General features: G+C 43.8%; 2 protein-coding genes and 1 long non-coding RNA gene across 8 annotated transcripts in view; 2 read left to right on the top strand and 1 right to left on the bottom strand.

Moving 5' to 3' along the window:
* Nucleotides 1-3481, top strand: part of corin (corin, serine peptidase) — a 24952-nt gene extending 21471 nt beyond the window's left edge. For 2 of the 3 annotated variants that reach the window (XM_015016356.1, XM_015016357.1), the window contains exons 23-24: nucleotides 1062-1195; nucleotides 1264-3481. In XM_015016356.1, the coding sequence (XP_014871842.1) occupies nucleotides 1062-1195; nucleotides 1264-1449 (320 nt within the window). In that variant the 3' untranslated portion in view covers nucleotides 1450-3481. The remainder of the gene's footprint in view (nucleotides 1-1061; nucleotides 1196-1263) is intronic. The other variant, XR_001421954.1, reaches the window with a different exon arrangement.
* Nucleotides 1-12376, top strand: part of LOC106935732 (mitochondrial sodium/hydrogen exchanger 9B2) — a 31994-nt gene that overhangs the window by 8407 nt on the left and 11211 nt on the right. For 3 of the 4 annotated variants that reach the window (XM_015016367.1, XM_015016365.1, XM_015016368.1), the window contains exons 1-12: nucleotides 4256-4789; nucleotides 5398-5439; nucleotides 6197-6268; nucleotides 7753-7830; nucleotides 8660-8753; nucleotides 9883-10053; nucleotides 10134-10276; nucleotides 10356-10483; nucleotides 10548-10629; nucleotides 11122-11215; nucleotides 11281-11387; nucleotides 11460-11609. In XM_015016367.1, the coding sequence (XP_014871853.1) occupies nucleotides 6197-6268; nucleotides 7753-7830; nucleotides 8660-8753; nucleotides 9883-10053; nucleotides 10134-10276; nucleotides 10356-10483; nucleotides 10548-10629; nucleotides 11122-11215; nucleotides 11281-11387; nucleotides 11460-11609 (1119 nt within the window). In that variant the 5' untranslated portion in view covers nucleotides 4256-4789; nucleotides 5398-5439. Of the gene's footprint in view, nucleotides 1-4255; nucleotides 4790-5397; nucleotides 5440-6196; nucleotides 6269-7752; nucleotides 7831-8659; nucleotides 8754-9882; nucleotides 10054-10133; nucleotides 10277-10355; nucleotides 10484-10547; nucleotides 10630-11121; nucleotides 11216-11280; nucleotides 11388-11459; nucleotides 11610-12376 lie in introns of those variants that run through there. The other variant, XM_015016366.1, reaches the window with a different exon arrangement.
* The window catches only part of LOC106935733 (uncharacterized), an 18941-nt gene continuing 12839 nt past the window's right edge, over nucleotides 6275-12376 (bottom strand). The window contains exon 3 of the long non-coding RNA XR_001421955.1: nucleotides 6275-7382. This is a non-coding gene — a long non-coding RNA (uncharacterized LOC106935733). The remainder of the gene's footprint in view (nucleotides 7383-12376) is intronic.

Raw genomic sequence — 12376 nt, 5'->3', positions numbered from 1 at the left:
ATGTTCTATAATATGAGCTTCATGGAGTTCAAACTGTTTCCAGCTCATCTTTTGTCCTGAACTTGTTTCTGTTATTAACTTTATATTTATAATTTTCCTTTGGCCTCTTTGACTCTCAGCCTGATATCAGAACCAACCGAGTCCAAGTTCCTTCATCAGAATCTTTTCCCCACATTTTATTCAGAATTTTACTATTTCTGACCAAAGGGCTCATATTATAGAACATTTATACACTTTATAAATTTATACACTTTATAAATTTATACACTTTATAAATTTATACACTTTATAAATTTATACACATTTTCTTCTCGTCGTTCTGTCTTAAATACATTTCCTCATTTATAAATATCTCCTAAACTTTTCTCGTATATTTATTAATTTAAATGTTTCCTGTCTGGCTGCTCTACAATCTCTGCTGCTTTTCTAAAGAAAACATTTCATCTTATTATTGTATCTTAAAATGATTTGTTGGGTTTACAGATCCGTCTGGTGATAATCAGAGGAGCCATCTCTAAGTGCAGCTTGTTCTGATCAGATTTAGACTATTAATATTTCAGAGCCATGCTGATGTCAACATGGATCATTTTCTCAGTTACCAAAACAGGAGCAGAGATGTTATTATAACATCCTTAATAAAGTGATAATAAACATGTTTATCACCGGGTGCAGAGCAGCAATGCTTGTTTTCATCCTGTCATTCATCAGATGACAACATGACAGGCTGTTTTTCTCTGGCTGTTTTTCTCTGGTTGTTTTTCTCAGCTGATCTGAGCTGAACCTGGACAGGAAACGGAGGAGAGCAGCTGGTTAATGTTCCCACATCACTCAGCCGTTCACTTAATTTCAGCTGTTAAAACCAAACAGGACATTTTAAGCGTTGGGGATTAAATGTCACCCTGTCCCTGTGGAGTTTCTCCTCTTTGTTTCTCCTCATGTTTCAGTGAAGCAGACAGGAAACCTTCCAGCTCCTCTGATTTGCTGAAACCAAACAGGACAGCCTGTAGATAACTGAGTTTCCCGTTTCCCCTGAACGCCTCACGCTGTGTTTCTGCCCTCAGTGCCCTTTAAGCTGCAGGAAGGCGAGGTCCGCATCATCTCCATGGCGCAGTGCCAGTCCTACTTCGACATGAAGACCATAACTCCCAGGATGCTTTGCGCCGGCTACGAAGCAGGAACCGTGGACTCCTGCATGGTACCAGGTGCTGTCAGTGTGGTCAGTTCTGGGTCAGAACCGCCTGTAGAACCGGCTGTGTGTTTCAGGGCGACAGCGGCGGCCCGCTGGTGTGTGAGGAAGAGGAGGGTGAGGGCTGGACGCTCTTCGGCCTGACGTCCTGGGGCAGCGTCTGCTTCAGCAAGGTGCTGGGGCCCGGCGTCTACAGCAACGTGACCCACTTCACGGCCTGGATCCAGCAGCAGATCTACGTCCACAGCTTCCTGCCCGACTGACGCCGGCAGGAAGTGATGTCACTGACTGTGCCTGACCCACCAGAACCTCTGCATCCGCCCCACTGGACCTCCTCACACATGAACATTCATGTTTTCATTCCAACCAGATGGGTCCCACTTCTTTTATTTTCAAATTAAGAGCGTTTTCCCCGTTCAAAGCTGCGTTTGAGTCACAAAAACATCCTGAAGGTTTTTATTAATCATGTTTGTTGTGTTTCTGCTGCCGAAACATTTTGTTTCCAGGAAAAGTTTCAGTCAAAATCTTTATTTTTATAAATGTTTAAAGTCCAGCATCAACGTCTCTGTGGCGTTTAAACAGTAAATTATTTAAAACAAACTCAGAGGGAAAAGCCTCCATTTACACCTTGAGGATCTTTTAATCAAACTTTTTCTTTTGATATAGATTTAATAAGATTTTATTTCTGTTTAGATTAAAATGATGTTTCCAGAAAATATCAAGTGATCAGAAACGACTTCCTGTCTCCTCCAACTCGTGTTCCTGAAATTTTCTCCATTTCAGGTTGTTTGTTGAAACCTGACTGTAACTGAACAACATTAATCACTGAGGACTCAACTTCCCACAATGCTTCACTCTGCAGTGAGGCAACCAAAGCTCAACCATCCTGTTGATTAATAAAAATCAACAACATTTCTAACTTAAAAATTGTTTTGAAAATCATGTGAATATTTGATGATTTTAGCTAATTAAGCATCTTTACATAAACACAGAGACATTTAAACGGTTATGAATGAAACGACAGGCAGAAACATTGAAAATCTTCCTACACAATCATGTTAATATGGTTTATCTAAAATATTCATATTTTATCATATAACCAAGAGCAAAAAGACAGTAAAACCTGTTTATTAGTAACATAATATATAAGGAGAAATGTAAACAAATATTAATAAATTAGCTAATTATTGCAGTAAAATCATATTTTTCTGTATTTCATTTATAAATATATCACTAACATGAAAACGTTTCTCTGTGATGTGAAGCACAGATGTAGCACACTGACGCCATATTTCTGTTTTATATGAAGGCTAGCTCTGTTAGCGTAGCTCTGTTAGCACTAGCTGTGTTAGTACTAGCTCTGTTTGCACTAGCTCTGGTAGTGTTAGCTTTGTTAGCATTAGTTCTGTTAGCACTAGTTATGTTAGCATTAGCTCTGTCAGTGTAGCTCTGTTAGCATAGCTCTGTTAGCACTAACTCTGTTAGTGTTAGCTCTGTTAGCAGAGTTAGTGTTAACTCTGTTAGCACTAGTTCTGTTAGTGTTAGCTCTGTTAGCGTGGTTCTGTTAGCCCTAGCTCTGTTAGCATCAGTTCTGTTAGCAGTAGCTGTGTTAGCAGTAGCTGTGTTTGTGTAGCTTTGTTAAAACCAACAGATTGATTTTATTCATAATCATTAATTAAGGTTTAATGTGTTCACAAACAGAATAACTAAATGAAAATGAACACCATGTTTTATTTTATCTGAGCGTTAGCATTTAATGCAACTAGCTTGATGCTAATAATTTGTTTTAGCAATATAAATTGACTCATCTTTACATTTTCATTTAAAACATCTTCAGTCGTAAAGCCAGAAGTTGTAACAGTTTAAAACGGCACAATTTATTATTTTTGGCACAAATTAACCCAAATAAAGGAGATCAGTGTGTTTATCTGACTGACGATTAAAATAATCATTTTTAGTTACAAATACTTAAAGCAGTTAAAGGCATGTTTGCTGTAAACAGTTTGGTGATAAAATCAGACGTGAAAACAGCTGAACTGCTGCTGATGAAGTTTAGTTTTAGTTTGTTCTGGTAAATATTCATCGTTTTGCTGAATCCATGTTTTAGTTTCCAGACTTGTTAAAGTTTTGGGTTCTGGACTCGACTGGATGCTGAATGTTTCTGACCAACCAGAACAACCAGAACATTCCTCTGCTGTTTGGGTTTCTTCAGGTGTTTCCTACAGCTTTTTGTAAGTTGAGCTTCTCACAGGTCTGTGTGTGTGTGTGTGTGTGTGTGTGTGTGTGTGTGTGTGTGTGTGTGTGTGTGTGTGTGTGTGTGTGTGTGTGTGTGTTTTTCCGTGTGTGTGAGATCATCCAGTCACGCGTTCAGGTCGTGTTTTGCATCTTGTTTCAGCCCTGATCAGGTTGTTGCCATGACGACCAGGTGACCTGTGGTGTTTTGGTGAATATCTGCTTGTATTTTCTGTTTCTGGCTCTAATAAAAGTTTCCACACTCAGTGGGTTTGACTCACCGTCTGTCTGCACATCTTTCCACTTCCTCTCCACAGAGGAAGGAACCAGCAGCTTTTTATAGACGGGATCAGACGGAGGATGTGTCAGAAATATTATTCCTACTGACATAAACCATCATATAAACTCCATGGATCAGATATCAGCCCTGAGATCCTGTCGGTTTATTAAACTACAACAATCAGGAGTTTGTCTCCAGGTTTCATCTGAATGTTACACATTTTATTTCAATAAAGTTTAAATAATATATTTCCTCTGATGTATTTAAAATGTGTCAGAGGAGCCATGAGGACTGAGAACATGAGGGAGACGCAGGAAACACATCATCCTGATTCTGCTCCAAAACGTTTTGGTGCCTCAAGATGTTCTGACCTGCAGATGGAGCTCGTCCCTCCAGCTCTGACCTCTGACCTGCAGATGGAGCTCGTCCCTCCAGCTCTGACCTCTGACCTTCAGAGGGAGCTTGTCCCTCCAGCTCTGACCTCTGACCTGCAGAGGGAGCTCGTCCCTCCAGCTCTGACCTCTGACCTGCAGAGGGAGCTCGTCCCTCCAGCTCTGACCTCTGACCTGCAGCAGATGTTTGGTTTCCTGCAGGTTTCATCCTCTGGTCATTAATCTTGATCTCTGCTTCTGTGTCCAGGTTGTTCTCCTGATGGTCTGAGGTTCTGCTGGGTCAGCAGGTCCGTCTCTGATTCAGCCTTTATAATGACTTCAGTATTTCCGGGTCGATCCAGAACCACAGGGCAAGTGGTTGAATCAGGTCCAGAAACCGTTTCTGTCCACGGTTCTGATCTGTGTTGGTTCTTCTAGAACAGTCCAGACCCGGTCCAGGCGGATCGGTGCCTCATCCTGATCAAGCTCTGGGCGACTGTGGGCAGTAAGAACCAGGAGGAACCAGCTGACCCGGCCAGGTGGAGGAGGTTCTGGAGAACCTTACCGCTGGACCTGCGTTACGTCTGGTGCTGACCCAGACACGGAGCGGTTCTGCTGACGTCAGCAGCTCTGAGCTCAGCCAGGAAAACCTGCCATTATGGAGGCTGTTTGTCTGCAGGCGGCCATTAATACTGAGGACTGAGAAGTAACAAATACCAGGTGTGTTTGACAGGTGGCATTTAGAGAGAGCAGACACAACGGGCCGCAACCAGCTGCTGGCACACACACACACACACACACACATGCTATTCATACACACACACTGCTCATACACACACACACATGCTTTTCATACACACACACTGCTCATACACACACACACATGCTATTCATACACACACACTGCTCACACACACACACTCACATGCTTTTCATACACACACACTCGCACATGCTGCTCACGCACACATGCATGTGTTGCTATCTTTGTGGGGACTTTCCATTGACTTCCATTCATTTCTACAGCTATCCCTAACCAAAACTCAATTCATACCTTAGCCCTAACTCTGACCCCTGACCCAAAAACAGGGTTTCCCCTTGTGGGGACCAGGCTCCGGTCCCCACAAGGAGCAATTGGTCCCCACAACGTAGTGTCAGGTAAATCATCCCCACAAGGTATTACAAACAAACATGCGCACACACACACACACACACACACACACATGTTGTTAACACACACTCTTCCTCTCTCTCTTCCTCTCTCTCTTTCTCTCTTTTCCTCTCTCTCCCTCTCTCTCTTCCTCTCTCTCTCCCTCTCTCTGACTCAGTCTTCCTCTCGTCTCGCTTCCAGACGCATCAAACCAGCAAAGGTAAGAAAACAGAAAAACTCCTGAAATATTTAAATTATTATATAGAGGAAAATCAGGTAAATTTTAATCTGAATAAAACTCGACATTAATTCTGTTAAAACTCGACATTAATTCTGTTTCGCTGCTGAAATATGAAATTTAAAGGAAAATCAACAAATTAAAATCTAATTCAGCTTCATTTTATTTTTTTATTTTAATAAATACAAAATGAATCAAATTAGTTAGAATATCAACACAAAGTCACTTTTAAAACTTTGTAATTGGACATTTTTCATGCAATAACTGAGTTTTACACATTTATCTCATTTTTTGCTGGAGTTTTTGGTAAATTTATAAACTTTTTGCTCATAAAAACCATTTTTATTAAGTCGTGTTTGGCTCTGGTTCTGTTCTGACTTCAGATTAAATGGATCTTCTGGTTCTGAAATGTGATATTTTTATTCTGATCTTTAAAAACTTCCTGACCCGTTTCACTGAAAGGTCCAGAAGAACCTGGAGAATAAAGAACAAGAAAAACATTAAAATACAGAAATTAATTATTTAATACAAGAATTACATGATTAAACTTTATCAGAACATTTTGGACCTCAGGAACCGATCTACTCTCTACCGGGTCCAGTTTGGACTTTCACAGTCTGACAGGAACCAGGAACAAAAACCATTCAGAACCTTCAGAACCAGTCAGTCCAGTAAAACCCATCAGAACCAGGTTCTGGTTCATCCCGGCTGAGGTCCAAACTGCCTGCCTGTGTTTCAGATGATGGATGAAGAAGCTACGAAGCGCTACGTCCGGCCCACAGAGGACGGACCGCACCAGAACCCAGCTGAGGTAAAACCCGAATCCACCAGAACCCTGAAGCCCCGCCCACCACCGGAACCGGCTGTTGCCATGACAACAGCAGCTTCACTGCGTTCCTGGACCAGATTGGTCTGAACTGACAGTTAAAGTTTATGAAGTTAAAGCAACAAAAACTGAATTTATTCCTGATGCAAAAACATTTAATGAAAACATGAATCAGCTATGAAATGTTAAAATCAGGATAATAATTTTACCTGCTTCATTAGTTACATGTTTTTATTTGCATAAAGAAATAAAATATCAGGAAATCTTCACAGAGGCTCCCAGTTTGGATCCTGATGAGTTAAACTGGTCAAACTGGATTCAAACCAGTTAGTTTAACATCAGTGACTTTTTTCCAACTAAATGACGTCAGAAGGTCACAGCTGGTAGTTTGTCCACCAGGGGGCGCCTGCGTCTCATTTGACTTTATGAATAAAATGATCAATAATAACTGAATGTTGGGCATAAATAACAACTTAATGACCAATTAATAAATTATACAATAATAAATAAACAGGAATTATTTACATTTTTGTAAAAAAAGTTTGTTTCTCCACAGAAGTTTCATCAAAAGCAGCTTAAACAAAAACGATGAAATAAATTTGATATTTCAAAACACATCTGAATAAAATCACATGAATGAAGTAAAATGAGCTTTTAAAGCATCTAAAATAAACAGGGTGGATGAATCCAGGTTTATTAATCCATCAGTTCAGTCAGACATTAATAACAGATCCCAGAATCCCGAGCAGCGCTGACAGAGATCAGGCGGGATCTACAGATCACCAGATTCTGTCCTGAAGCTGCAGATTTCACCTGAAGGTCCATAAAACAGTTAAAGTTAAACTTAGTCAGCCGTCTGTGGATCTGCTTCAGGACGGGAGTCCAGGTCTGACCTGAGCAGAGAGATAAGAGGCTCAGCTGGCTGAGAGAAACGGACCGGAGAACCCAAACCGGGATGAAACCAGAAAACCAGAAAACCTAGAAAACCAGAACCTGTGAACCCAGAACACGACCAGCTCAAGTTCCTCCATGTCCCGCTTTCCTCTCAGCTCTTCAGTTTAACTGGTTCTACAGCCTGAAACCTCCTGCAGGTCCGGTTCTGGACCAGTTCAGAACCTGCTGGGTTCTGGAGAATCTCCATCATGTTTCACCACCAGAACCAGTTTTGGTTCTTCTTCAATCCTCCTGGACCAGGAAGGGACCGGCTGGCTGGGCTGAACCAGAACGGGACAAAGTCCAACTTTACTGGCACACACACACTCACTCACACACACACTCACTCACACACACACTCACACACACACACACAGACACTCACACACACACACACAGACACTCACACACACACACACACACAGACACACACACACTCACACACACACACACACACCCACACACACACAGACACACACACACACACACACAGACACTCACACACACGGACTCACGCTGACTGTCTGTGTGTCCAGAGTAAAGCTCAGGGTCACCAGGAGGAGAGAGAGATCAGCGTTCTGCCACGCAGGAGGACGGACGAGGACGAGGACAGGGTGAGACAGCTGGGGACGTTTAGAGGACATCTGGACTCCTTCGGTTCTGATAAGTTCAGATGATCCATGAAACCAGAATTTATTCTCCAGGAGTTTCTGCTTTTTCCATATGAATCTTCATTAGACATTGTTTTCATTTTTAGTATTGATACCAGGCTGATGATCAGGACCAGGACTGTGTCCTCTGGAGGACGGTCCTGACTGTGTCCTCTGGAGGACGGTCCTCACTGTGTCCTCTGGAGGACGGTCCTGACTGTGTCCTCTGGAGGACGGTCCTGACTGTGTCCTCAGGTGGGGACAGTCCTGACTGTGTCCTCAGGTGAGGACAGTCCTGACTGTGTCCTCAGGAGGACAGTCCTGACTGTGTCCTCTGGTGAGGACAGTCCTGACTGTGTCCTCAGGAGGACGGTCCAGGTTTCTACTGCAGTCCTTTGGGTTTTGTTTGCTCCCATGCTGGATGTGAAGTTCGGGTTGGACATGTTGGACATGTCTAAATGTCCAACATGTCTCCACTGCATCACTAAATGTTCTCAGATTTTCTGGTTTTACAGTCAAACTGTTTCTAAATTCAATGATTATTGATATTATAGATGATTATTGATGATTATAGATGATTATAGATTATTATTGATATTATTGATGATTATTGATGATTATTGATGATTATAGATGATTGTTGATGATTATAGATGATTATTGATGATTTATCTGAACGTTTTCTCTGCTGAACCTCCTTCAGGCTCAGATTCATTTTAATTTATTTCAGTTAAATTCAAGACAAAGTCCAGCTGGACGTCAGTCTGTTGTCTCTGTCCCGGTTTGTCCTCAGATGAGGACGTTGGACTTGTCTTCGTCCTGCTGTGTCAGACTGAAGGACAGATGTCCGCGACCAAACGGTTTCCTCAACCTGCTGCTAACCAAAGGTAAAAACACCTGGACAGTGAAACGGCTTCCAGCCGCACTAACCAGCACCGAACCACGACGTCACAATAATCAATTAATCAGCTGATTGATTAAAATCAGGTTGATCATTCTGATCAGCTTCATGATCCAGTTCATTTATGGTTTCTGTTTTTATTTCTGTTTCTTTTTTTATTTTCTATAGTTAAAATATCTTCTAGTTTCAAGTTAAAAAGTTTTTTACAAAGTTAAAGAGAGAAAACTGAATGATTATCATTATGTTACCTAAAAATCAATAATATTATCGTTTATCACAGATAATCGGATCATTGATCATCCAGTAAAAAACCTTCAGGTTGTTAAAACTCATATTTTACTGTTTCTGTCAGAGTTGATCAAACTTCAACACTCTAACGGTGCTGATTTAACCAGTTTGGGTTTTACTTCCTTCTGTTTCTGCCGTTTCATTTCCTGACAGTTTGTCTGTTTGAGCTGCTACAGAAACTTGATGAATTATTTTACTGTTGTAGACAAAACAAACGGCAGAGCCTCATTTTCATTCTCTCCACTGCAGAAACATTAAACCTCCAATGAAACGATCCACAGTTCAGCTTTAAATCTGTTATTTAAAATAATTATCGTTTTCAGGATTTGATGATTTTCTGGTTTAAATAAAATCCTCCTGATGAAGCTTCTTCATCTGCTCAGTTTTAAACCTTTTTGTGTTTTTGAAGGTTTGAATTAAACTGAAAACAGATGAAAAATAAAGTTTAATTCAGACATCAGTGAGTTCTGGTTCCGTTACATTTCATTTATTGGACTTGTTTATAATCTGTTCATTTTCCTCCATGATGATAAATATTATCATTTAAATGGGATTATAGTTTATCTGAAAGATAAATTGTTTCAATTTTCTGCAGAATGTTTCATATTTGCTCTTGTTGCAGTTATTATATATTTGTCTAAAATAAGTTACTTATGTTATAACATTATGTTATAACATAATGTTATAACATTATGTTATAACATTATGTTATAACATAATGTTATAAATATGGCTGCTTCTGCTGTTAATCAGTAATAATTTGGGTTAAACATGTCAGCCGATCCTCCTGCTGCCTCGGTTCTGACCGTGTCGGGTCTCTGCCGCAGCGTTCCTGCTGGTTCTGCTGTTCGGAACCGTCTGGTCCATAACGGGTCAGGAGTGTCTTCCTGGAGGGAACCTGTTTGGGATCGTCATCCTGTTCATCTGCTCCGTTCTGGGAGGGAAGCTGCTGGGTCTGATCCACCTGCCGACGCTGCCCCCCTTCCCTCCACTGCTGGGTGAGCCCACCGCTCCCCGGTTCTGGCCCAGACCGGTCCCACTGGGCCGGCGGCGCCGTCCTGACTGTGTGTGCTTGCAGGAATGCTGCTGGCCGGCCTGCTGCTGCGTAACGTCCCGTACGTCGGCGCCGCCGTCTTCATCAGCCCCCACTGGTCTGCGGCGCTGAGGAACGTGGCCCTGTCCGTCATCCTGACCAGAGCCGGCCTGGGCCTCGACCCATCGGTACCGCCATCAGAACCGCCCTGACCCGACTCCGCTCAGCCCGGGTCGCCCTCAGCTGTCAGTGTGTGTGTCCCTGCAGGCGCTGCGCCGCCTCAAAGCGGTGTGTGTGCGTGTGGCGGTGGGGCCCTGCGTGCTGGAGGCCTGCGTCGTCGCCGTGGTTTCTCACTTCCTGCTCGGCCTGCCCTGGATCTGGGGCTTCATCCTGGGGTGACACACACACACACACACACACACACAGATCTGCAGCTCTGAACCGCTGTGTGTTTTGCAGCTTCGTTCTGGCCGCCGTGTCTCCGGCCGTCGTTGTTCCTTCGATGCTGCTGCTGCAGAGGGAAGGATACGGAGTGGAGAAGGTAACGGCCCGGTTCTGAACACATGGACCCGACCAGAACACGTCCAACTAATCAGCGTCACAAACACCGTTGGTTCCTCTTTAGTGGTGGAACTCCCTCTGGTTCCTGATCCCAAACAAACAGCCGGGTCCAAACTTCCTCTCCAACAGCTTCAGTCTCCCTGAAGGTGAATCCTCCTCCATGGCAGGAAGGACTCTGGACTCTGGCTGCTGTCATGAAATGACCAGAAACCTTTCGGACCAAACGTCTTCTGCTGCTGGTGAACCAGCCGATCCCTCAGGTTTGGGTTGGTGCTTCTCACCTGGACCCGCCTGCAGCAGGTAAACACTGCGGTCAGGTGACGGCCCAGCAGACACATCCAGAAGGTTCTGGACTGGCAGCAGGGATGAACTGGACCCAGAGCTGTGGATGGACGATCCGATGGGGAACCAGGAGAAGCTGAAGCCAGCAGGTCCGGTTCCTATGCGGTGCTGAGATTCTGTCTCCTTCCAGGGAATCCCGACGCTGCTGATGGCTGCTGGCAGCTTTGATGACATCCTGGCCATCACCGGATTCTCCACCTGCCTGGGAATCGCCTTTTCCACGGGTCAGACCCGTTTCCTGTAGCGTTCTGCTCGGTTCTGCTGTTTTCTGAACCCGTCTGTTGTTCAGGCTCCACCTGGATGAACATCCTCAAAGGTCTGCTGGAGGTGGTGGGTGGAGTCGCAGCCGGGCTGATCCTGGGTCTGCTGCTGTGCCTCTTCCCCAGCAGTGACCAGGTCCGTCCTCAGAACCGACCCGTTACAGATGATGAGACCGTGAAGGCTGAGAGGCTGTCTGTGTCCCTGCAGGAGGACCTGGTGCTCCGGAGGACGCTCCTCCTGGTGGGCCTCTCCGTGTTCTCCGTCTTCTTCAGCCATGTTGTTGGCTTCGCCGGAGCCGGCGGCCTCTGTACGCTGGTGCTCTCCTTCCTGGCTGCTCTGGGCTGGAAAACCGACAAGGTGACCAACATCCAGGATGCTAAGCTCCGCTAATCCGCTAATTACAAAGCTAATGTTTTGTTTTTTCAGCTTTTCCTAAATAAATTTAACCAGATAAATTTAAAAGCCATCATTTACGTGGCTGTTTTGTAAACTTTTAGTTGTTCAGTTTTGATTATCAGCTGTTTTATTTATGCTCTTATTTTGAAGGGGGTGAAGAGCGTTGTCTACCCAGAATGCACAGCTGCAGTAAACAGTCTCTGATGTTTCTGACAGAAGCCTTATCATAGTCAGTTAGCATAAATCAGCAGCAGACACAATTATTCACATCAGTCATAAAACCAGGAGGGAAAGAAGCTCAAACTGGATGGAAAATGTCGCCCTGTAGGGGGCGCTATGTTGTAACATGTTGTGTCATTGGGATGCCATGATGGTGAAAGTTAGCTTTTTAGCATTAGCTATTGCTAAATACTGTGCTGGTATGGCGCTTTAGAAATGGGTTTAGGGTTAGTGCAGCTAGCTCTGTAGTTAGCGGTTCCTACCTCTGAATACTGGCGTCACCTTGTGACCTTTAACCCGGCTAAGGAGTCTGTTCATCCTGGAGCTAAAGGTAGCGCATCTCCACCTCCTGAAGCTCCACAGGAGGAAAAAAGGAAGTAAAACTGTTGGGAAAAGATAAAACAGAACATCAAACTTTCCCAGTGTACCCAGTCACCTCCACCCAGTCACTCAGCTCCACCCACTCAGCTCCACTCACCCACTCAGCTCCGCCCACTCAGCTCCACCCA

The sequence above is a fragment of the Poecilia latipinna genome, unplaced genomic scaffold, assembly GCF_001443285.1.
Source record: "Poecilia latipinna isolate Pla-1442-1.1 unplaced genomic scaffold, P_latipinna-1.0 Scaffold2010, whole genome shotgun sequence".
Classification (NCBI taxonomy): Eukaryota; Metazoa; Chordata; class Actinopteri; order Cyprinodontiformes; family Poeciliidae; genus Poecilia; species Poecilia latipinna.
Note: the sequence above shows the minus strand (reverse complement) of the source record. Positions and strands in the feature narration are given on the sequence as shown.